This window comes from Embiotoca jacksoni, unplaced genomic scaffold (assembly GCF_022577435.1).
Source record: "Embiotoca jacksoni isolate LCO1_2020_lvr unplaced genomic scaffold, fEmbJac1.0.p SCAF_8, whole genome shotgun sequence".
Classification (NCBI taxonomy): domain Eukaryota; kingdom Metazoa; phylum Chordata; class Actinopteri; family Embiotocidae; genus Embiotoca; species Embiotoca jacksoni.
Window position 1 is genome coordinate 16408808 of NW_027185436.1, and position 26396 is coordinate 16435203.

Genomic DNA, 26396 nt, shown 5'->3' on the forward strand with positions numbered 1-26396 from the left:
TTTATCACAAAGCATTAATGTTTATTTAATTGGCAATTTTATCAAAAAAATAATAATCATAAAAAAAGCTGCGTTTTCACGTTGAAAGAATTTAACTTTTCCGACTGTTTTATCAACATACACAAACACAGCAAATAATACACACAATATTGACAACCTGTTTTTCATTCCATGTACAGTTTGAGATCGACACCACATTTACAAAGTCTACTAATTAGTCTGCTAATAAAAGGAATTAACGCTCCGGTTGTGCATCTTCAAAGCATCAACTGAACAAAAAGGAAAGGGGTTGAAATATCTTTTGCCCTTTTTAACAGTAGAGTGGTTAAAAGGCAACAATGTAAAATGGTCCTGCCTCTATCTCACATGATCAATCACATACTCACACAGTCACAAATAGGAACTTATCACTGCTCAGTGGGGGAGCCCTGCTCACGTCCATACACACCTGCTAAGATTATATAGTCTCTGCATAAAGACGTATACCTTACAGATGGTATATGATCCAAATGCATTTGCTGCTCACTACTGTAGAGAATAGAAACTCTAAACGGGCATCTTGTAATATTATCTCAACACATTATTTTGGCAATAATGCACATGAAAAGATCATGAATGAGGCAGATGAAAAGGTAAAACATTCAATTCTGTTTGTGAAAACAAAAACAAAAAAGTACTATATATATTTGTGCAGCACATGTGGCCAGCACTGGAGACACCATCGCCGTGAAAAGATAAATAAGAATGAGAGAAAAGATCCAGTAAGTCCATGAAGGAATCCATAAAAAGGTGCTTAAAGTCTTTAGATGTACAGCTGCACGATGATCAGAGGAGGTTTACCAGTTTAAGATTCAGTTGTTGCAGATGTCGAGAGTAATGACCTACATAGTAGTAACTTCTCTATTTATTGCCATTTTGTTTGTTAAAAACAGATTAATTTAACTGCACATTATTTCTTTCTATATGACTATTTAAATATCTACATGGCTTTAATAAGGGTGTTTTGCAATTCTTTAATCACTGACACATCCCGAAGCTCTGATTTCTTCCACTACGTGTACATTTTTGCCATGATATTGCTCTTTAATTCTCACATGCAATGTCATTTATTTTCATAATTTCCTTTTGACCTGAGCACATTTAATCCATCTAGTTTCATTTTCAGCTCCGATCGAACATGGTCCTGATTCAGGGGCAATGTAATATATTTTCATCATTTCCTCCTGGCCGGTGTGTATCTAATGCATTGTGTTCTGTTTGCAGTTATCGACCAAATTCATTTAAATTTAATTAACTACTAAATAAATAAATAAGATTTGTAGGTAGATCCTGCTGGTTACTTCGTTTTTTTTCTTTTTCTGTTGGTCAAGATGAAGTACTGACTTACTGTAAAGCTCCGTTTGATCACTTTGGCTGACAAGGCAAGTTGTGTCTCTAAAAGGAAAGTGCATTGACTTGGCGGCCCGAAGGCATATTGACACATACACACAAATAACATCACAACAACATTCACCCCGTTCATAATAAAATACCATCTTCTCCACTTGAAATTGGTCAACATCTTTGTCATCGTTAATAAATTAAAGGTTCAGCAGTTCACATTCATCAGCTGGCTGTGTGTTTGTGTATCCGTGTGCAACAGTGTTTTCGGGTAGGTAGGTTGTACAGTTCACATTGGTTACTGTAGTCCCGTGGCTTTTTTGAGAAGCTCCAGGTCTTTGCGTGTTTGAGTTGCATGTGGCAAACAGCCATATGCCTCCAAATCCAGGGGCAAGTAGCGCTCCTGCAGCCCCAACATGTCATCCCCATGCCCGGCTCGTAGTGTAACCCACGGAGGGGGTGAAGCACCACCCTGGAACCCCCAAAGCGCCAGGCTCTCTGTGGTGAGAAGCAGCAAGAAGAGTGTGTGAGAAAGAAACGTAAAATACAGACCGAAAAAGAAAGGGAGACAACTGGGCGTGTCACTAACCTTTGCTGTGCAGATCAGCAGGTTTGGCCATACCAAAGGAGACCAGATATGGTGCCAGACCATCCAGGCCTTCTGGCTGACCTCGGGTCGCCATGAGAACTATTGACCTGGAGGAAACAAACAGGTCTGTGAATTTGCAGAGAATCTGCAAAATTCAGCTGTTCTGCAGTCTTGTTGTGAAAAAATGAAACTTGAACCCTGAAGTTTCTATGCACATGGAAGAAATGTAAACGTATTGGATGTGAACATTTTTACCGATTTGGTATTCCAGTTTTTAGGTACTGTCCCATCTTGGCATCCATCTTCGCAAATGAGGTTTTCTTGGTGACTTTTCCAGAACAGGCATCTACTGAGACCAGGAAGAACCCAGGCTGTGAGAAGGACATGATCACCTCATTCACCTGGTGGGCGACAGGAAAAAAAAAAAAAAAAATAGATTAAATAAACTCCGATCAAAGTTCTGAGGTTGTAATCATATCGATAAAATATATTGTTTGGATTTGTTTTTCCGGCCCGACATGCTCACCGTGATAAAGGAGCTGTTGTCTTTTCTCAGCTGCTCTTTGCTACTGAGAGACTTGACTTGTGTCTGGAGGTAGGAGGTCCACGGCTCACTGGAAAACACAAGCTGAGGCACAAACACGGTGATCAGCAGCTGCAGCTTGCGTTTTAAGCGGCTGAACAGTTTTTTATTTGTTTTTTATTTTTATGGAACGAGACAAACCTGTTGAGCCCCACAGCCTTTGCAGGGTTGTGCGTTTAGAGTCGGCATAGGCACCACTGCTGAAGGAGTCTTGGAGTACTTGGGGTAGGCCCTGGCTGTGCAATTACAGGTCTGTTTGGAGGACGTAGTGGCCATGACCTTCACTCTTTCGCAGCCTTTTATTGAACAGTAGCTGTGACCGTCACGCCCCTGCCTGGCCCGAAGGTAGAGCCACAAAAGGCTGCAGGAGCACAGGAGAAATAGACAGAGTACAGTGATCTCTTAGAAAGTCAGGGGCTTCAGAGGGGGGATGATGAAAACACTTGAAATGACGACATAAAGTAATGTTCATGACTTCTCAGCTATCAGTGTGAGAGTTGACCTTCTTGGGTCGATCAGTATTCAAAGCCACACTAAAAATCCTGCAAGTCTCTTGATTTTGAGAGCACGCTGCAATATTTCCAAGTCAAGTCAAAGTGCGTGTCAGAAGGTGAAAAGAAAAACAGTTGGAAACTGAGAGGATTGGACTTTTGTTCTCTCACCCAGCACGTTGGTCAAAGAAGTATTTTCTGTCCATTGGTTTGTTCTCCAGCTGCACGAGGGACGACACAGTTCCGTAATCTGTGATGTCATCAAAGGTGTTGCTTTGCCTGTCGTTGATGTCGGCCATGATCTGAAATGTGGTGTCTGATGGGTAACAGAGTCCAACTAGCACCCAGTCATCTCTGAGAAAGAGAAAGCGAGGGACAGGATACTACACCATTTAGTACCAGTAAAAAAACAGCACTATGATTTTTTTTTTTTTCCCCGCTCACTATAGTTCTAGTTGAATCAACAGACAAAAAAAAAAAAAAATTTAATGCAGCGATATATCATCATTTGTGATATACTACAGATATACAAATGACTTACAGTAGCAGTGGTCACACGCATGCTGCCGATTCCTGTTACTCACTTATCGAAGTTGATGAGAGAGAGCACGATCTCCCTGGGTGCAGGGCCGCTCCAGTGCAGAGTGTAGCTCTTGCTCATCATCAGGATGGGCTGGTACTGCTTAGACAGCGCCCCCTGGCTGTTAATCCCCCTTAGTACTAGAGGAGCATCGGGGTATTCATCCCTGTTGATGGATAAACTGAGGCCCGGGGCTCCTTGGGTTCGGATGTACACCTGAAGGGGAGGGAGGGAGGAAGGGGAGGGGGAGTTGTCGTGCGGTGCGAGGCTGAAGGTGAGTGCACATTTTACATCAGAATGACAGAATAATGGAGGTGCAGACTTTGATGGGCTGTACCTGAGAGTAGCGGCCGCTGCAGGTCACTCCATTCCACTGGGTCATTTTCACACAGCCAGGATGTTGGATCAGGTAATTGTCGGCTCGGCCAACAAAGGTGTCTCTGTAGCCCGTTACAGACCCGTCCACATCGTGGAAGATGGAGTTTTTGTCACCGTCCAGGTCGTTTTCTTCGAACCACTGCCCAGGACGACCAAAGAATGCCCGCAGACCCACCTGAGGAATGTATTGTGAGGAGAATGCCAACGTTATAGATTTGAAGCACTATTTAGCGATTCAGGTCACGCGTCACTGCTACCTCTAATAAATATCTCTGTGGGAGTGAACGCACCACTCAGCTGCTATTTAGTCAGTAATGACTATTCATCAATGTATGTAATGTAAATATTTGCTTTACATGATTTCCATAATTATATTCTCAATCGTCCCGGGAGATTTTAAATGAAATCCAACCTAGTGTATGAAACTTTCTAACAAACAAAAGAGTTTGCAAGAACTGCAGAAGGACAAGGCGATGGCTTCGTTTTTAATCGAGGATCCAAATAAAAAAGTAAAAACTTCCACTGGTTATTTCATCTCCGGACTGTACCTTTATAAGATTGTTTTTCAAGGAAAAAAACTACCAAAGCTACTTTTTTTTGGGGGGGGGGGTTCAGAGCGACATCTTTTACAGATTGTATTTATGGGACTGGAAATATTTGCTAAATGTTTGGGATGAGTTAAATGATGATAATGATGAGCTGAAGATGCCTTTCAAAATTTACTGCAACATTTAAGTAAAGACAGAGCACTATACTATGCCACCACAAGATGGCCACAGTGATTAACCATAGTTTCTCATCAGGGCTGACTGTGACAGTTTGGTGCTGGCTTGGATCAGTCAGACAGAAACGCACTCTAAACGCTACACTCTTCTGATTGACTGTTTAACTGTGAACCAACTGGTCCCTAACCCCAATCCTAACTGACCATAAGACTAACATCTGTGTCATCAAATCAGTCACATGACCCAAATCCTATGGTAAGACAAGAAAACTGGAAATGGTCACTCTTCATTATAAACCATTCATACATTATTATAAGATGACTGCAATGCAACATGGTATACTATCATACGGTACAGTCTGAAACCCAAGGGGTGGATTGCTTTCCATGGGGATCTGCATGGAGTCTCAAAGTCTCAGTGTAGAACAGGCTCACATACTGCATCGAATGCTGATTCACCTCCCAACACGTCGTAACAGTGGACATACTGTATATTTATGACACATCAACTCGTGCTTACTCACAGTCGGCTGGAAGCGGAGCTGGGACAGGTTGTTTCGTGGTGTGAGCTGCCAGGTGTTCTTCAGGCCGAATCCTACTGCGCTGGTGTAACGCTCTGGTGTGGGGATGAATCCACGAAACGTACTCTGTGTGAGCCGCACTGGACCATCGTTGATCTGAAAACCACGGATTGGGAAGGTCCTACGGTGGAGATAGAAAATGAATAGTCCATGTTAGGCAACACAGTTATCAATAAATACATTGTAGAGAATACAATAAGTGAACTGAGTAAAAGGACCATGGATTCAGATGGTTTTGGCCATTAACTGGTTAAAAAAAACTGTCAATATACTTCCATCTGTTTTACCATTAGAAATGTAGATATTATAAAAATATCAATACACTTGAGTAATGTGATGTGTTTTTTTTCTGATACTGTATAGATTTGCAAAAACACTATTGATTTTCAATTAATTGTTCACATGCCAAGATTCCTGGCAGACTGGTTAAATTTGTGTTGTGTTTTAACCCGCGATGGCTACATGGCAGACAGTAGATAGGGAATAATATGACAGGAAGTTGCATATACTATGACTGTTTTCCTAAAATGTTATTTAAAAATTAGCAAGGTTTCACCATACTTTCAGTATGACCATGCTTTGCAATATATTGATTCATAACCCAGAAAATGTAAGTTAAGTGGGTGAAGTTCAGAAGACTGATGATTTTTGATAATAATAATAATAATAATAATAATAATAATAATAATAATATCTACATTCTGGGTCAGAAAAAAACTTCCCCCATTTTTTTTCTGCTTCACCTTTACTTATCTTTTGACAGGGATCTAAGGTTGAACTATGGATTTAAATTGTTTTCATAATGGGTGGTAACAGTGTTTTAAGATCACACAAATAGAAAATTAGACTAGCCTTATTTACTGTAAAAGTAACAAATTATCAATCAATTTCAGTGGAACTATCTTCTCCCTTGCAAGAAATAAGAGGTGTCAGCAACTTTGGCAGAAACCACGATGACGCCAGTCAAGCTGACTGAGCCAGATGTCACAGTGCGGTCAGAAAGCCTATAAAATGGTTGTAAAGTTGCACAAAGTAGTCTAAACTGACACCCTAGTTCATGAAACTAAAAATGGCAGCTATTTGCCAGTGTCTTGTTTATGTTGCTCTCCTCTTGTATAACAATATCTGTAAGAACAAAGAAATACAGAAAGAAACCCAGAGCGAGCTGCCAGGAGACCCTGAGGGGACATAAAAACTCTCATTAAGACTGGCGACGGAGTCTGACTCGGTATTACAGCATAGGGAGACTCTATAAGCTTCTTTGTAATGGAGGTCCAATTAAAGGCAGTGAAACATAATTGGTGCGAAACAGACAAGTCATATCAAGCATCTGTCTGGTTTACTTATTAATAGGCATTAATGAGATCTTCTTATGTCTAGAATCAACATGATAGAAGAAAAGGAAGGAAATGTGACATCTAGCTGAAACTGATGGGGGTTCTGTCAAACGCCTAAAATCTTAGAGAGAAATTTCCTAGGTCTTATATAACCAAATTCTGCAATGAGTATTCCTTTCCTATGAAACCCTGTAAGTCATAGAATGCTCAAAATATCACTGGAGGGAAGTCAGTCAAAACAGAACTTCCTTTCACAAGTTCCCCTTGGCTAAAAGCAGCTGTAGCAGCTTCATCTGTCCATCTGTCCAACTACCTGATTGCCTTGCTGCCTCTCTTCTCCATGTTTGTTTTTCCCTGCATATTTTTCTGTGGCAACTCCTCCAACCTTATCCCCTGCAATTCCTCAGAGTTTGATTTGGACTTTTCTCTCATTACTTCACACAAGTCTTTCCTCCATTCATCAGTTTATCTCACGATGTTCTCTTCCTCACCTGTTTCTAGGCAGTGTCCTCATCTTTCCATCGGTCCCTCCCACTCCCCAGTATTTATTCTGTCCTCCATTGGTCCCTCTGTTTTGGCTTTCCCCCATGAATAGGGACTGTGTCACCTCCTGGCTGGAGCCTTCATCTTTAGGGTAGCTGCCATCACTGGAGAATAAGATGACACCGGCATATAGTATTATAAAATACACACACGAGTAATCACATAATATGGATATGTATGCCTTTTCAGAGGTGATAGCTGCAAAAAAAAAGTGCTGGTTTAAGCAAGAAAGATAGGCTTACCACCACACAGCAAACAGGTTCTATGCTAGGTATCTATCAATAACAAAGGCTTTTTTTTTTTAGCAAATTCATTTGGCAGGACAAGAAGAAAAGCAAATAAGAGAGTATAGATTAGTACACACCTGGCAAAGGACAATCCCACCCCGTTGTCGGCAAAGCTGTCCAGAGAAAAATAAAACAATCATATTTAAGTCTTATCAAACGTCTGTTAATTAAATAATTTAGCATTTACGAAATAAATAAAAAAAGACAAGAAGAGACCAACGTACCAATAAAAAAAGAAAGGAACCATCTGTTAATTCTTTTTAAAATGATATCAAGTAATTCACAACATATTTCACTGTCAATCCAACGTTACCAGATGGGGATGTGAAACAAATCGATGTTGTACATAGTGTTGAGGCAAATACTGTACAAACAGCCGAGAATGTCATTATAGACGTTTGTGGTGGGATTGCATCATATTTCCAGCACAAATCCTCATCCCAGTTTATGATGTGATGACACCATTCTTTTATTTTTTTTTATCAGAAACCCCTGGACCTCAGTTCTCCTGAGGTCTACAAGCTGGCTGCTGCACTGACACATACTGAATCACGGTCTATGAGCAGTCCTACCCAGAGTTCTGGATGACGACATCTCCCCCTCGTATCCATGCTCCTAAGTCGTTGTTCTTGAAGGAGATCAGAGTGTCGATGACTGCGGCCACCCGAGGACGACTAGGGTCAGCATTCTGGTGTGGTCGGAATCTGAAAAAACACACATGTGAATACACATACTCCTGTCTCTTGACTTTCCATTCATTTCCTAATGAGGTTTTTATCCTAACCAAAGAATCAAACCCATTTTTCCTTCAGCACATAATGTTATGTAGGTCACATGCACACAAAGATGTTTACATCATCATGCTATAAATCTGCCCAGACATAATTGATATAAAGACTAAATGTTTAAAGCCCCACTGCGGATCTCTAGAGACTACAGGCAATGTTCACTGCCTCCCATATTGCATCCCGAGGGTGGCATTAGGGGAAAGGACATGGCATCATTAAAAACAAAAGGTTTTGTCCCCTTTGGGAGCATGAATGTTCTTTATGTTTTTATGGGAAACCACTCATCATATTGTGAAACTTAATTTGTAAGAAGTTGAAATTATAGCATGACAGCAATCAAAAAGTAGTTTGTGTAATCTTTAAAATGGGCAAGATCATCCTCTTTTTCGGATGGAGCACATTAGCGGGGTGACTCGTATAAATGCAAATGTCTGTCACTGAGTGAGTGAGTGATCAAAGACTTTACTTCTGTTTGGCCAAATGCTAAGATTTCCTATATCCATTTCTAATTAAAAGCCCTCGTTTCAAATTAAAAGCCCTGTAGAGTTTCATACACCGTCCCACCATGTAATAGATTTTGAGGTTCTTTTCAGCCTAACGGTGGCACCTCTGGCTGTTGGTTTTAAAAACATCAAGTGAAAGACCAAAGTGTTTCTCAAGGGAAAATTTGGATCTGAAGGTGAAGTTAGACAAAAGCAGAGAATCACATAAATCACAAGGAATCATTCTTTCTGTCGAGAACTGTTACAATCTAATATCCTCTTACTAGAGCTTCTTACAATCACACAGCACAAATCTCCCTCTCGTTCATATACTTGCACAGATTTTAACATTTAAAAACCTCCCCCTCATACCTCTGCACACATGCATACACCCCCAGACACCCCCAGACACACACACACCCACACACACACACAGAGTGCGGTCAGCCGTCTCAGTGGACACATACAATTTTTTCCACCTAGTTGAGGGCTGTATTTGGGTTGGGAGCTGTGCAGTGGAAACTCTATCTGTGAAGCCTTGTTTTCTCTGTCAACACAAACCTGACAGACCTTCCACTAAAATACAGGAACCCACTCTAAAGCCATCTATCTATCCCTGTCAATAGCCATATCCTAGCATATATACAACAGGAAGCTATAAATAACTTTATTCATTCAGTTATTGGCAGTGATATTAAACAAATACATTAGCAAACCACAAATACCTTAATATTGAGTTAGTGCAACGTTATACCATGATGCATATGATAATCCACCTTTTACTAGTTCACAGTTATAGGCTATGTGCAAAAACAGTGTAGTAGTCAGTAAGTCATTATCCATTAAAAAAAAAAAAAAAAAAAAAAAGCCAACTAATCAAGATTTGAATATTTTGAATAACACCAAACTCTTCATGCATTTATTCATCTCTCTTTATACAGTCTAAATGCCAAACTGTACACTTATCATGCATGTGCGATTGTGCAAACATACCCACCTGGCATTGTTATCAAGACACAGGTATTCTCGGGGGTCAGCAGCATTAGCATTTGTGGTCTTCACTCCTTTATCAATGAACAGCCCTGCCTGGGAAGACAAACGATTACAATGAAACATTGAGTTTCCTCTATAAAACTACAGTTAAAAGATGGAAGATGGACTACAGGTTTATTTCTGCTGGACAGACATAAACAAAACTATTAGTGTATTTTAGAGTGCGGTACCCGAGGCCATAATAAATGTACTAAATTTAAATTCTGGCCCAACATTTATAGAATCAATGCTTTACAGGGATGGAAAAGTGAAAAACAGAATTCCTTTGAATTAATTTATAATGTATATAATGGTGTAATGTTTACATACCCCATAATATATGGATTAGTTTTGTGTGTTTAAAATATGAATTGTAAAACAAACTTAAGGAAAAGTGTCATATATCTGTGCATGTTTGTGTCTCATGTACATGGAAATCTGTGCTCCGAGTTGGTCTTGTGGTATAAGCGAGGTATAGTTTTAAATCTCAGGGTTCCTTCCTCTATGAGAGGCTGCTGTGGTCACACTGGACAAAGAACTCACAGTTCACCTGCCCGGCTTCTGTCACTGCACAACAGAGCACCATTGTGGAGCCTACACGTGTGTGTGTGTGTGTGTGTGTGTGTGTGTGTGTGTGTGTGTGTGTGTGTGTGTGTGTGTGTGTGTGTGTGTGTGTGCGCGCGCACCCACGCCTTTTTTTTTTGGCTTCAGATGCGAGGCTTTTTACAAGTTACAAACACTGTATTACTCTTGTCTCTATAAAACACAGAGACAGAAACAATATCTGGCACTGTCTGGTATACTCTTATGTATATGGGGGAGAGAGAGTACACACTGACATGCATTACTAATGCTACCTTAAAGTTGGAGTGTACACGATTGTTGTAGAAAATCCCCAGAGGAGTGAGCTCTGCCTTGGTCTCTGGTACCAGCCCATGAGAGTCTCCGGTGGAAGAGCTGTGGAACACAAACCATATGCCAGCGTCCTGGAACAGGAAGGAAGAGTAGAGAAATGGGCGATAAAGAAGACAAACTGTGTTCATACTGCAGCTGCACAACTGCAGGAATTTCATTATCTCGGCTTGTATACAATCAGTCTATAGGCGGCGGTGAATGAAACCCAAAAACAAAACGTGGAGCAGTGCAGGATGTCATATTATTCTCATGTTGGTCAAGTCATAGGAGTTCAGTGGCTTCTTATTAAAGTTTGCAGTTCGTCAGATTTAGACAGACAACCTAAATATCACACAAATACCCCTTAGCAATAAGTAGCGCACTGCATAGCCTTCCCCGGTGGACCGCCACATTGTTTGTGCTGAAATGAAAAGAGATGGGATGAAGGAGCCTCTTTTTCTGCTTTCATATATTAGAGGTATCACTCTGCTATCAAACACTAAAGCCTGTTAAATCCCATTTTATTGATGGATCACTTTGTTATGAGCATGAAAATCTTTAATTTTTATGATGTAAACTTCAGGGAACACCAAAGCCAGAGCAGCTTCACATATACTACAGTTAATATCTCAATAAGGGGCTCTTCTAGTTGGTGACTCATTTTGATTAATCATTCGTGAAAAGATATTTTGAACCCGTTTTCTTACATAACTCATGTTATTACCTGAGAACCGGCAGCTGCATTGCTGATGAGGTTGTTGTTGGGGTTGGCAATCCAGAATGTTGAGACTGCCCTGGAAAACAGCCCCACCACACACATGGACAAAGACACAATTAGAGACATAAAAACAGAAAAATAAATTAAAAGTAGTGCCTTGGCATATCAGAAACTATGACTAATAAGAAAAAGAAAGATCAAGGAATCTTGCAATCTTTCATAATTCCCTCAATAATCCACCTCTCTTGCTGCTTCCCTGAAAGAGGCACTTTTCTTGTTCCTGGTAGGACATAAAAATCCTCTGTGGAGGAGAGGTTGTTATTGCATGGATAAAACCCCTCTTCCAATATCTCTCTCACACACTACTACCAAGTATAGTATCTCCCTCACGCTGACACAGACCATCTGTTTTCTCTCAAAGTACGTCTGCACTACCTCACCGGGTTTCTCAGGCTGACTGGAGTGAAAGATTTACTGTGACACTGACATGGATACATTTAGAAGTGGAACAAATCATTCTCCTTCATAAAAAAAAACATCAAGCAGTGTGCTTAATAAGACCACTAGGCGTCTGAATAGCAAGTGTTTTATGTAAAAAAAAAAAATAATAATAATAATAAGAGATGAAAAAGAGCATCGTTCTCTTTGTGTACACCAGACTATATAAACACAACAACAGGATAATTTATGACATATTAAAGCCACACACACAGGTAATTAACTGTTTTTTACTCCCACATTTTAGATAAAACTAACAACAGCTGGTAGAAGAGTAATACATTGTTACTACTCATATAAAAATGTCCTTAACGATCGAAAAGAAAGTCAAGTCCTTTCTCATTTTGCTAGGTTTATGCATTTGTTCACATCTCTAAACATAATCACACAAATTCTGAATCCTGATGGCTTACTTGCACTCTGTACTGGGTGAGGGAGTGTAGCCCTTGTAGACTTTGTCCTTGATGCTGGTGCACAGGGTATCGTTGCGATCAGTGGGCAACAGAGTCCCAGGTCGAGTCAGCAGGCCGAGGTTGTGGTAGAAAGTGTTCCGCTGTTCAATCCCATCCTCGAGGAAAAAACAGTGGCCCAAGGTGTCATAGCCAAGAGTGTTCTTTACCTAGGTCAAAGAAAGAAGACCACAAAACACACAAAAAACTCTTTAGGAGCACAGAAGGACAACAGTAGAGTTGTTGGCAGGAGAGAAAAATAAATACAAGGAAAGAGGAAGCTTTCATCCAAATATGCAAAAAACCTTGGTAAACAAGCGAGTAAGGGCAACATTTCTTAGTCCAGCTTAGACTTCACCGTTTTCCTGAACCCCTGCAGGAAAATACAGGATGGTCCAACTGCAGTTTGTATTATAACCCAACTGAAGCTACACAGAGAAAGATGGTATACAGAGAGCTGTTGAAGATTCACAAAAAGAGAATATCACAGGGTCAGAGGGGAAACAGCAGAGTGAATGCCGTTAGGAACGAAGAACGCTTCGCTGCTTTGGCCTCAGGAACAAACTCTAACCCATCATCGTTTGACGTCGAGGAGGAGAATAAAGTACATTCAGGCAAACAAAATGCACAGGCCACATACAGACACCGATTTCAGTTTAGCAAACATACTTGTAAGAGTCTATAATGTAATTTTACTTATCCCACGAGAATAGAAAATACATCCACATCTAATGAAAGAGACTGAAAGACATTCTACAAAGGAGAAAAAGACGGTACATGAAGGTTCGACAAGCAACGTTAAAGAACAGCAAAAGAAAGAAAAAGAAAGAAGGAAACAAGCCGTTACAGTAATCTGGTGACGAGTTTTCTGACAAACAGTATCACATAGTACTTGACGTCCACATCTATTTTTTCTACATTCTCACATACGTAGACTCACGTTACACATTCACACACTTTACTCACCAGCAGACCATTGGTGGCATGGACGGTGAGGCAGCGGGAGAAGGAGTGGTGTATGGAGAGTCCATCCACATAGGTGGGCTCCCAGTAGCCCCCCTTCTGGTCGACATCCCCGCACATGTGAAAGTAGAGTGGGTAGCGGCCTTTTTGTCCCTGCTGCCCCATGTTCTTCAGCTCCACATGTGACAGATGCACCGACGAGAAATTACCAAAGATCTGTCAATGTTGGAGAGATGAAACAGAAGAAAGGTTAGAGCAGAGGACAAAGTGGCAAACGCCAGGACTTTATCAAGCAAAAACAATGAGCTGTTACACACTGCAAAAATAAATGATACTGGCTTTGTGGTGGGCAGCAACAGGTTTGTGCCACAAAAGTAGGCTGACTTATCAAATCATTTTGATACACTAAAGGTTTAAGTCATCCTCTGTATTTGTCTAAGATCCCAGCGGGACGTGAACTATAGCTCTATTGGCAGCAACCTCCAGCGATTCAAACTGTTTCAAAACCACTGATGTTGATGAATGAGAGATGAGAGTTATAGAAGCACAAGCTAAACACAGCAAACATGAACATCAGAGAATAACACAGTACAAATATGCAGTACAATGCTCTCTAGGAGGTCTTTTTGCGGGTATGGCATAATCCACATGGTCTGGTTTCGGTTAAGGAGGTATTGGCCAATCCTTTCCTCGAACTGAGACCCGGATACACACAGTACATTGTGACCAGCTCCCTCAACCTCTCTCTCTTCCTCAAACACACATACATGCTAATGGTTTCTACAGTATAAACGCTGCCCAGGCTGCCTCAAGCATGGCGAAGCTAAATACTTTCTGCATATTCAAAAACGGAGTTCTTCCGTGCATTGCACACAACAGATTGACAAAAGCTTCATCTCGTGGTTTTAAAGGCAAATTGTGCAACATAAGTGTGTATTGGAATTCAGTTGGTCAAAAAAGCTGTTAACATGGAAAAAAATATGTATTTTGTTTAGCACATGGGAGGGGTGGGGGGGATACACAGAGTCTAAGGAATGTTATTGTGTATTTGCCACCGATGTGAATGGAGTCATACCGTCATTTGCTAAATTATAGTGAACTCATTGACTATGTAGAGACCTATGTAGGCCACGGAGGACATGATGCCCCACTTACTGCTATGCGTGACCCTAATCTGTTTTCAGTGTTTGTTCAGAGTGTAGGTTCTCTGATGAATAAGTGTCAAGCATGAAAAAGAAAACTTGACATGCAGAAGCCAAAAAAAAGAGAGAATAAAAATGAGGAAAAGGAGAGCATCAAATAAACTGAACCGGGAACATGAATAACCCCTCTCATTTAGGAGCACCTATATAACTCTAGAATGTATAAACACTGAAGCTCTGCAGTACGGAAACTGTCAAGCAGGTTACTGCAAACACAACGACCTTTGATGATACAGTAAAGTCAGAGCGACACACGCAGAAACATACATCAGCAACACAGACTTAAAGTGCAGTCTGAACAACATGTAAAAATGCGAACTCACACACACACACACACACACACACACACACACCTTGATATGGCCTCCATAGGTGTCGTGGCTGTAGAACTGGCACATGTTGTTTCCGTAGCAGAAGTTCTCCATTTCTCCGTAGATGAGAATGTTTCTGGAGAGCAGCGCCACTTCAGCACGCATGTCCACTCCATCTATGATCTCTCCAACATGGTTGAACTGAGGCTTCCCTGAGCAATACAGACAGGTAGATTCTCAGTCAAATGCTACAACAAAGTGAAATTCATCAAAGACAAATAAACAATTTGGACAAATAGACAAAAATGGGAAAGGGTGCGAGCCATTTTTCTTTATGAATATTAATGAAGATAATGCTTAAAAATAAAATGCGGAAGCAGACGGGTTGTGAAAACAGCATGCAGTCAGCTATCAACCACAGGAAGTGCGCTTTGCAGCACCCACTCAAACATTCACAACTAACCTCACCTCAAAACTGACCTGCCCAAAATAACAGGCATGTAAAAGCAAATGTAATCATGTAAGTATGAAACACAAAATAATCTTCAACGATGCGGAAAGTGGCCTTGCCTACAGGGTGCAGCAGCCACCGATAATGCTTAGCAGTGGTCCAGCTGCTCAGACTTTCCTTGCGGCAGCAACCCAAAACTAGATGCACACACACACAATAATACACCCTTTTCTCAAGGAAGGGAGTTGTCATTTGTTGACAACAAAGGAATGAGATCAGGAAATGTGTCTGATAGAGAGATAGGTGAAGACTAACTAACGGATGAAGGGAGCAAAAAAAAAAAAAAAAAAAAAAAAAAAAAAAAAAGGCAGCAGGATGCAAAGCAGAGGCAACGTATCCATGAAAGCCCTGTGGTTATTATATGATGAGTTTACTATTAAAACATAAGCTGGCAATCTCAGCCTCCTCCAATAATCTTACATCACCATAACAGCTGAAAAGGAAATGAGATCCCACTGGACTAAGGATTAATAGTTCTACATCTGTTAATCACATTTATTGACTGGAATGAAGTTTATAATCTGCTTTACATGGAACAACATTCGTTCCTAGATTTCTCACAAGTTTTTTGATATGAAATATGTCCCATATTTTTCCTTACTGATTCTTTTTGCCCTACCAGACATTTTTTGGTACTGTATATGGCTGCAGCTCACACACATGAAAGGAGTAAACCCTCAGAGGACAATCACTGAACACAGCCAAAGACACTTTTAGTTTGCAGCCAGAGAAAGCAAACCTTTTCTCTCTCTAAACCCACAATGCTGTCCTCTCTCTTACCTTGTATCCTGATCTGTCTGCTGTTACAGTGAGGGCAGGGCAACAGGGTAAACTCCTCAGCCTGGTGCATGGAGTAGTCCGTGCTGGCCACCACAATGTTATCCCCAGGTTGCCAGGTCTGCTGCACTTCATCCTGCAGATTCAGCACCACCTGGTCCACAGCATCCACCTGGAAGCCCGAGATGGGGAAACCTGGGAGGTATAACGTAGAACTTAATTTAAAGGAAACATGAAGCACAGCACAACCTGAAAAAGAGCAGAATTCTGATGATTCGGTATCGTCTCCCTTAATTCCTTCAAAACCCTTGACAATCACCATGACTTCCAACGAGAGTCTAAATGTTAGTCACTGCACAACTGCTTTTGTCGTGGCAGCCACAAAGATCTCGTAAAAGCTCTTTTCTAATAAATACAAAAGAAAAATCCTGTGAACTTAAGTCTCCATAGTAACTACAGCGAAACAGTTTCACTCCATGTATTCTCAATACTCATCAAATGGTGAGAATTGAAAAGGAGACAGCAGACAGTAAGACTGTATTAACACTGCAGCATCAGATATAAACCACCTAAATACAATTGGCCCCACTCATTTGTAATTGTCGTCATGTATGTTTTAATGGCTTTGAATTGATTCCTTTATGAGCCGTTCCTCACCATTCTTCCACTCGCTGTAGGCGGTGACTGAGAAAGCCACTCCATCCACGGTGGTGAAGTTGCGTCTTGCCAGAGCTCTCCCTCCTGTGTCGTGGTTTTCATGTTCCCGAACGTCCTCCGAGCAGGACGCGTTGCCGCCGCTGATCACAGAGACCATAGCCCACGCTTGTCTGAAGAAACCGAAGGGATGAAAAGAAAAGTAGGAGAGTGACTGAAGGAAGAGGAAGGCACGAGTTTTGTACGTACAAATATAAGAACAACAAATGATTCTGTTCCGGTCCGTAAAGTTCTATAACTTGAGTGATGGAAAACACCTTGAAGAAGTGTAACTGAAAGTCACTACAGACCTCCTTCTCAACACTCATTACTGGTTCATTAGTACATAACTGATTTTCATCTTTCACATGTTTACAGTTGCACGTTCGGACACACCAGCTCAAATTATGGTGTTTTAAACCTTTTACTAAATCAATGCAGTTGTCTTGCAGTTTCGTGACAAATGTTATTAACGAGAATATAACTGTGCACCAAACATTGGAGGTTATTTGTGACTAAGCCACTGAAAGATAATTGTAGCTGCAGTAGCTAGAGGCAAAAGAAGGACGTCTTGAAGATGAATTAGGTTTCTGTGGCGTTCAATCACACTCCATAGACAGTGCCGATATTAACAGACACTTTCGCAGTGTCTGAAAAAGAGCTTAAACTAGTCAGGCTTTGTGTGACAAAAGCCTGTGATGAGCCTGAAGCAGGACAAGAGGTGAAAGAGGAGAAGACAACTGAATATAACGGAAAATGTCATGTAATAATAAAATGAAAACGAAAGGTAAGACACTAAATGACATCGACGACGTCGGGGGATTAGAAGAGTAATGGCAGGAGATTTCAGGAAAGGTTCTCACACGGCTGAGAAATAATGATTGTGCCCGACAGGTCCACAAAAATGCTTTGACTTTTGTTCCATGTACTACCGTCTCACTCCTTGGCACACTATCTTGTACAGAGAATCTCATTTGAAAATGCATTTCTTGACATTCCTGTGATTAAATAAGGAGAGGCTGAACTCATTTCAGCAGAGGAGCTTGAGGGTGTGGATGGCGAATGGGATTGGGCGTGCTTTTGAGGGCGTATGATCTTAAACAAGACAATGTGCGGCCATTTACAGCCTTGGATGTTTCAAATGTCAAGTCCTTGGCTGCTTAAGATCGACTTCCTCCATTCCCATTGTCCAGCGTTAGCTGAATGAGTCCAAAAGAGCTTAATGCCGTTTTGTTGTTCAGGGATACAATAACATTTTAAGAGCCCCGTTCTAATCTGTGGCACAACCTTTAAACACTACTAACACAAACTGACCCTAAACACAACAAGATCTTCTCATACAATTTAAGCATTCATTTTCCATCCATAGAATCCTGATCAGGGTTGGCAGCTGTCCATTCAAAGTGGAGGAAAGTGATCTCAGCAGGCGTTGCTTGGCCCATTCCACATAAAGTAAACGATCCTAAATTGAACTTCATATTTAACCTCTCCAGCGCCGTGTTATCTGGTACTACGATAGATTGATGGAAAAGCCTAAAGCTCGTGGCAAATGTGAAAACCATGCCAAAGTGGCAAAACTCTCAGTCCACTCTTTGGAGGACTATTACTGAAATAATTAAACCGCCACCAACGCGTGTTCAGAATTCCAGCGGTTAAAGGAAATGTTCCCTGACTATTAACATTAATTCCAATATGCCTCTGTGTTGAATCACTGTTTGTAATAATTGCTCGCACCGGAAAAATACCGATTTCAACAAGTCTTTTTTTTTTTTTTTAGAGATGAGAACCTGCGCCATATAACTGCACCCAACTGTTACACAAACCGGATCCATCTGGGGTTCAACTCCGTCCTGTCATCACAGCGCCAGCTTTCTGTGGGTTGTCCTGCTGTGGAGAAATCAAGGAGGGCCCCCTTTCTGTCCTCAGGCTGCTCATATGCAGCCTGTGTGAATGTGTACTTTAGAAATATAGCAGAGGTGAGTCCAACGGTTAGAGACACAGCAGAAATAAGACAGAGCAATCGTTTCACTTTTTCCCACATCCTTGATTTGATGTTTACGAGCCTTTAACAACTTCTTTGTTTGACCGGAAAAGTGTATGCGTGGAGGCCGAAGGTGAATTCACTGCGGACCGGCATTAGCGTGTGTAAATGATCTCCTGAGAAACAAAGATTAAAGACAGAGGGGTCAACATGCACGAGGCGGTAGCAAACACATTCACGTATCCATTCCAGGAAGGATGGTTGACGCTACTGAAATCAACCTGTGGGAATTCAAAAGGTATTTGGGTCATGTGGTCGTATGTTTTTCTTTATTTAAAATAATAATAAAAAAAAAAAGGTGGATCTCAAAAGGTGTGCGTGTTGTTACAGCACTGACAGAAACGTTCCACCGAAATCTTTTACCCTTAAATCACTCAGCCTGCCATAGTGTGACTTTTATAAGACATTAAACTACATCCTGTCTCATAAATACTATACACGCATCCCCAAAAACACACGCAAATCCACATGAGGCTATAGTAAAACAAATAATAAAAAAAAACTGTAAAAAGATTAGAAGAAAGTCCACAAACTTAACGTATTGGTGCGCGCACACACACACGCACGCACACACACACACACACACACACACGCACGAACATGAACAAGACGCTATCGTCTCATCCATTATTACCACTCTGCTGTGGATTTGTGGGGATTTGTTTGAAAACCTCTGTGCTGCCTTGGCATTCACCCAGAGAGGTGAAATGTGACACTTGAGAATCTGGCGCAGCACTTGGCTTTTTCAAACCAGGCCAAATGGCAAATAGAGCAGTTAATTGAAATGCTGAACTTACACAGACATGTGTTTCCATGGCAGTAACACAATATCTACTGTTACGTAAAATTAAAAACTCTCATTTTGTGAGTGTTAGTACCAGCCCGTGTAAACAGGACTGCACTCCGTTTAAATTTCTGGTGTCTGTCCTTCTGAGGGAATAAGCATGACGGACATAAAATCTGCTGAATTGCCACATTTTGCACAGGAAACTCTGGCCATAACCCCATTATCCTGTACGTGCTTCCTTTTTCTGGTGGAGCAGAAACACAAGGGAAACAGGAAGACCAATACCTAGGAACGATTCAGAGGAACATCCCAAATGAAAGGACACATGAGAGAGGAAATTTTTTTTCCAGGGAGGATGGACTTGGAGCAAACTGCTGGTATTGTCAATCCATGTATTGAGTCTTCAGAGGTGAGAAGGTTTACTGTTCAACAAAAAACACATTAGCCTTCTTTATCAGTCCCCGGAGACCAAAAATAAACAAAACACTCCGAAAGACATGCACAGTCAACACACCAGGGAGAACCAATACAAACCCTCTGAGCGCCGGCACATTCTGCAACACAGCTGAGCCACAATCACGCTCACATATTTTAACACAGTTGGGACGGTGAACTCCCCCTTTTCGGGAATCTCTCTTTGGGTGAAGGCAGGGTACCCCGCACAGAAAAGCCCAGGCCCGGATTCGAACCCAGAGCCTTTTCCCTGTGAGGCGACAATGCTAACCTGTGCACCACTGTGCTGCCCCGTTAATTGACAATACAGATTTATTTATCATTATAATCATTTCAAAAATGATTATTTACAGGTTGTTAAGACATATTTATACCCATGAAGTGAAAGCGCTCACCTGTATTTGAGGTCGTAGACAAAGCTGCTGCCGAGTTTCTCTTCAATGGCCGTCTTGGTTTCATCCAGAAGACTTTTGACGGCAGAGTCTCCTACAGCCAGTGTGACGATGCGGCCGGCCGGCAGTGAACGCAGCAGCTGGGTGAGCCGCCGACTGTCGTTACGGGACTCGTGTGTGTCGTAGCGTTCGGAGACCAGCACAGCAGCGGTGTCCTGGTCCACCACGCGCAGGTTGATGCCTCGGCTGAAGTTCCGCTGGAAGGCATAACCGCCCGTGGCCAGCCCAGATGCTGGGACGCTTCGGGTCAGCAGGGACCAGGAAACTCTTTCAGAACCGTGTAGCTCCAGAGTTCCACCCCCTTTAACGCCGATGAACTTGCGGCCCAGGTCAAGGACCTCAGGGACAGCCTTGTTGTCAGAACGGCCCATTAGGGAAATGGTGGCATGAGAGCGGTAGCGACATTTAGCCGATCCGATATGAAGTGCTCCACCTTCTTCTATGAGGATATGATGTGTTCTTAAGGTTATGTTTTTGGAGCCATCAGCATTGTCCGCAAAAACCACCCGACCTGTAAAAAGTCAGAGGAAAACAAACGTGTATTCTTACTTGGTGTATGTTGCATCTAGAAGTAAAACTAAAATCCATGTGCTGAATGATGTTAGTTTTTATAGTTGGGAGGTGAGAATCCATCAATGTTCTATAATGTTGATGTGCTTACCTCCAGACTGGATGGTAAGTGAACGGAAAGTAGCAGAAGCATCCAATCTGAACAAATTTCCCCTCCTGACAACAACAGCTTTCTCTGGTTGGTGACCTGGATTCCAGCTACTTAGAGATGGGTTGTGGTCTGGACAATTCTCTGTAAATATGACCAGTTAGTTACAAATCAGAGAACCTCATACTTCCAATGACACAAGGATTTCAAAAATGTTTAAAGAAATGGCATACACAGCAAGAAGTACATGTACAGCATGCTGAAAAACCAGGGGATTCCATGAAGGAATATATATACAAAACATTTAAAATCAGTGATTTGTAATACTGACCATCTAACACATTTCCACTTTTAAGGCTAAGGACAAGGATGAGCGTGAGGAAGAAAGCTCCCAATGACACTCCAAAGCAGATCAGAGTGTTCTTTCTTTTCTGGACGTTGTGAGCGCGCTCCCTGCGCTGGTTCTCCTCCGACAAGCTGAACGTGGTTTGCTGTTGCTGCGGTGGTGGTGGTGGGCCATGGGGTTTTATCGGGGGAGGCGGCGGAGCTTTGGCAGGTGGCGGTGAGCGGACTGGAGCCACACGCCCGGGAACGTAGCCGGGACACCTCGGATGGTTGCTGTGAGCCACAAAGACAGGGAAGCGGTTGGGGCCATCACTCGTCGGCATGGTATAGGTGTCTGCTGCCTGAGGGAGGGAGGGGGGGGGGGCAAGAGGCAAGAAATATACATTAATACAACTTCACAAAATGTTTTCTTGATGGGAGTCTGTGAAATCTGCCGTTCCATGTTTTTCTATTTAGAATTTCTTGTCAGCAAAAATATTGGAACCAAACCAGGTTTCAATATTTCGATTTTCTTATACAGCCTGCTCAGCTGTAAGCACAATGGTACCATGAGGCAGAAGTTGATGAACCAAGATAATAAAGTGTGAATTGATGAAACAAGGGAGTGATGGAAAAATTGTTCAGACGGAAGAGGTCAAAGTGGAAGAAGACGACACTAAAAGAGCACATTAGATGAGAGTAAAAACAGTCGGAGGCGACGGACGCAAAGGGGCTGATTGTGGGGAAACGGGCAATTGCCAATCAAGCATGTCAGTCCTGGACCTCCAGGTAAAGATCCTGAGAGTGGCTCTTAAAAGATGCTATTCATCTATTCCTCCAAACAGTCCACGTCTCCCCGGGCGGGTTTGGCTTGAACAGAGTGACAGTAGCTGCTATTGTCCACGCTAAGAGAAGGAGGTTGTGAATAATGGATCGTGACATTGCTCGTACTATGTTAACACAGCCAAAACAGATGGCACCAATTACAGTAAGGAAGAAGGAAGAGCTCCAGCCTGGGCTCCCTTTATTTCACACAAGTAGCACAAGGTGAACTGAAGCCATGGACACACACACACACACACACACACACACACACACACACACACACACAGACACAGACACAGACAGACAGATGCTTGTGATTTGCTTCAAAGAACATTACACTGACTTAGTCCTGGAGATGTACCCGAAGCTTTACATTGGCCAAACTTTATCTGAACCTTAAACCACATCTTTACACTAAAATGTATTGATTTAAGTGACGGTCTTTCTTTTTGTTGCCAGAAGTATCTCAAGTTTGCACAGTGTGACTGTGTAAACAGAATTACACCCCTCAACATGAGCGTTACAAGTACACACAGTCACACATGCACAGAAAGGCCATATGGACACACCTGCACATTCAAACACACGGTGGTATAGGAAATGACAGTGCAGAAAGAAGAAAAAAAAAAAAGGCTTCAGCAGCATTTTTCTTGAACGGACACACCCTGGGCCACTGAAACACCTTCACAGCTTACAACTGTTCTTCATAAATCAGCTCTTCTGGCAGTATGACCTGAAGAATGACCACACCACCCGCACCCCCCCCCTCCCCTCATCTGAGTGAGTGTCAGTGCTTCACACACATCTCCGTGCCAACCTAGAAGCAAACACACAACAGCCATTGTCTTCCTGACAAGCCAATTCGTCATCATTTTAGCCAAGATCAACAACAAACCTCTTCAACTCAAACAAAGCAATGTACAATGAAGGACTGCTAGATGAGGGCTCAGTCATTTATGTAGGCCACAAACTAAACTAGGCTTCAATGTGAATTCTACCACTACAAAATTATCTGAACCTTTCCTTCTAAAGGGTTTAGCTGATAATTCTCCACATTAACCTAAACTGGACTATCGTCAACCAAGCATTCTGACTGCACTTTATTTTGGATGTTTACACTTTCATGGTCTGTGGCCTGAATCAGATGTACTCAGTGGGAGCCCTGTGACGAGATGATCCCCGAAGCATCGGTCTTCATAACCCTATCTCAGTTTTTATTCACATTCCTCACCATAAAAGGGCCAAACTTCTCCTGCTCCCCTGCTACTTACTGACCTGTGAGGACACCTTGGGGTTATTCAGCGTCTGGAAATTACACTGATCACAAGGCCGCACAGCTTCTTGCAGACCTGATGTATTTCCTAGTAACCAAGTAAGTAATCCTTAGTGTCATTTTTTTTTTCCTGATTTCAGAGCTACTGAATATCAAACAGATGTGGGGGAAACACTGGAGTCAAAGCGGGACAGACCATCACACATTCCTTGGCTGTAACATCACCATTTACTTTGGAAGTCAGAACTGGCAGTGTGACCAACGTTAAGCCATGTGTTTCCTATATTAGCCGACTAAAAATGAAATGCTGAGCTGTAATAGTGCTGTCACAACTCTTACCAAGAACTAGACTAGGACACGAACAGCAAGTGCCACTGGGGACGGAGTTGGTCCATACCGAGTAATATTATGTGCTGAATGAAAGGATTTTATTTGGGGATACACCATAAAATTGGCGTTCACCGGTAAAGGCTTTAAATTTAATACCGACGTCTGACTGAAATTAACATTTCTGTCGATACGAGAGGCTGATAAAAGGACGCTTTCATGTTCAAAGACATGACTAAAGAAATAGGTCAAATTTGGTGGTTATTGTCTCAGGAAGAGCATCATCAGAGATTAAGTCGGATGAATCTTAAAGTTGTATTTGAAAGAAAAACGTTACACGTATTTAAATATGGCATGATGCATAATCTATTTTGAAATACACTTTTTTTTTTTTTTTATTGCCAAGTGAATGTGTGTTTTCAAAAGAATTGTATTTTATGTCTTCGTCTGACAGTGGGCAGACGGGAGTAGGCATAGTAATCTGTTCAGTTCCACTACAGGAGACACTTGATGTGCTCTGCAATTAGGTGGAGAAAACGGTGCATGTATTTGTAATTGGCCAAAAGAGTTGGCAAACACCAGTAGGTCAGACCCAGAAAAAAAAATCCAATATTATGCATCCTTAAATCATTATTAATGATGATTTATGACCTTGTTTTGGCCAAAGTGACTCCTTCCACATTACCTTTCTTCACAATAAAACAAGAAGTGCGTCTCAAATCGCATACTTCCACTTACTATTTAAAGTGCATAAGTATGAATACCCGATGGGGTATTCATACAGGTACACAAAAATGGTACGGAAAGCAGGACACTTTTCACCCTCAACGGTTGCCATAATGGCAATGTAGTGAAATGGTCGGGACCACCAACCTGTTTTCAAACAAGTCATGGAAGCACCTGCTGCTGCTGAACGCAGCACTATACCATTACAAGTTGGACACATACACATAAAAGTCTTGTTTTTTTTTTACTAAATACCACTAAGTTGCTGCTGGATATTGGGCGTGTGAACCAGAAGGTAAGAAAGCACATTAATTTGGAGGTAAAATAACCAAACAAAGCCAGCAGATATGTTGGCAGGTGATGAATTCAAATGTTCAAATGTTTGGAAAAGTGCAGAACAGCAGTATTTGATTTGAGACACCCAGTCGACATTCAGGCACTACAACAACAAGCGTACAAGTACTCATATGTACTACATGCAAGTGTACTCCAGTTGAGACAAAGCATAGGTCAATACCACGTTTGTGGTTGGTACGAAAAGCCAGATGGCTTTTAATTTAAAATGAGGGTTGTTTAATTTGAAAGGGACACGGGACATGACGGGGTTTTGGCCGACCAGCGGTATAACTTAATCAAATCAATCATTCAGTGACAGACATTGGAGTTGGACAAAACCACTATTATAATTTCCAAGGATACCGTGTAGTCTTTGTTACCGAAATAACGCCACAAAACTGCGAAGGAGAGGAAATGTTTGTCATAGAGCAGCAGATAACAGTCAAAGAAAATACAATATCACAGTGGCTTTTCTCCACTTTTACTTTACCGCACACGGCTTTTAAACAATTGCTCGGCCAAAGCGTTACTTGTCAATCAGTAAGTAATTAAGAAGCCCTTTCCCAAGAAAACAACTCAAAGGGCTCACCCGGTGAATCCTCTTTCACCCTCAGTGGTTGACGGACGGACACAGACACGGTGTGAGCTGCCGGGCGGACGGCGAGGTCCTACCGTTGGTCTTGCTCCTTTCCCGCTTTGTCCATTCGCTCTCTGCCGAGCCGTAAAAGTACCCAAAAAAAGCCGAGCCGGTGGCGGTGTGACGAACGAGTAAGTTGTCACCCTGTCAAGTTTGCGCCTTTCACGTACCTTTTTATGTACCTTTTCTTCACATGGTGTTTTTTTTTTTTTCTGCTGATAGGCTGTCGTTTATACGTCGGTCAGCCCCAGTCCCACCGAGAGGGGGAAGAAGGCGTGGCTTGAAAGAGAGGAAGTGACGTTGCGTTCCACGACCGTCGGAAAAGGGGCAACAATCAGAAGAACCTCCGGTCACTTTAATTTAGTGTCAATGAAAAACACAGGATGAAGAGCAAAGTCGCAAAGCCTTCACAAGAGAATTTTTTTTTTTTTTTTTTTTTTTTTTTTATAAAAGCTGTAATGAAACAGTAGAAACACTTAAATAGTTGAAGTATTAGCCGTTAGGACTTTTAGAAATTGTGAGATACCTTCCAAGACAAAATAGTGAGCATAGTATACTGTTTTCAATTACTTTGATTTTCAAAACTATATATATTTATTGATTGGGAAACTGTATGTTTATAGTTTTAGAACATTTCCAAACGTGAAGATCAAAATGTTGTTTTTAATACTTCTCCACTCTGACAACAAAATACTGAATTGTATTTTCTTTTTCTTTTATTATCCATTGATATTTTGTTTGGACAAAAAAAAATATTGATAGAATT

The 26396-nt window shown here is 41.7% G+C and overlaps 1 protein-coding gene across 3 annotated transcripts; it reads right to left on the minus strand.

The window, feature by feature from the left end:
• Positions 1 to 25881, minus strand: cemip2 (cell migration inducing hyaluronidase 2). Of its 3 annotated transcripts, none has more exons than XM_069138434.1 (24): positions 25801 to 25881; positions 21514 to 21868; positions 21186 to 21326; positions 20468 to 21035; positions 16756 to 16925; positions 16102 to 16293; positions 14853 to 15022; positions 13301 to 13513; positions 12299 to 12504; positions 11394 to 11463; positions 10633 to 10761; positions 9741 to 9829; positions 8046 to 8177; positions 7551 to 7586; positions 7135 to 7290; positions 5250 to 5427; positions 3961 to 4176; positions 3628 to 3839; positions 3215 to 3397; positions 2694 to 2913; positions 2496 to 2597; positions 2225 to 2370; positions 1970 to 2076; positions 1 to 1878 (listed from the first exon to the last, which is right to left on the minus strand). In XM_069138434.1, exons 2-24 carry the CDS (start codon positions 21848 to 21850, stop codon positions 1679 to 1681), a joined length of 4173 nt encoding a protein of 1390 aa, XP_068994535.1. In that variant the 5' UTR covers positions 21851 to 21868; positions 25801 to 25881; the 3' UTR covers positions 1 to 1678. The 3 variants fall into 3 exon arrangements, with proteins under 3 accessions (XP_068994535.1, XP_068994534.1, XP_068994533.1); XM_069138433.1 differs by having other exon boundaries at positions 25666 to 25877; XM_069138432.1 differs by having other exon boundaries at positions 25583 to 25877.
• Positions 25882 to 26396: the final 515 nt, after the last annotated feature.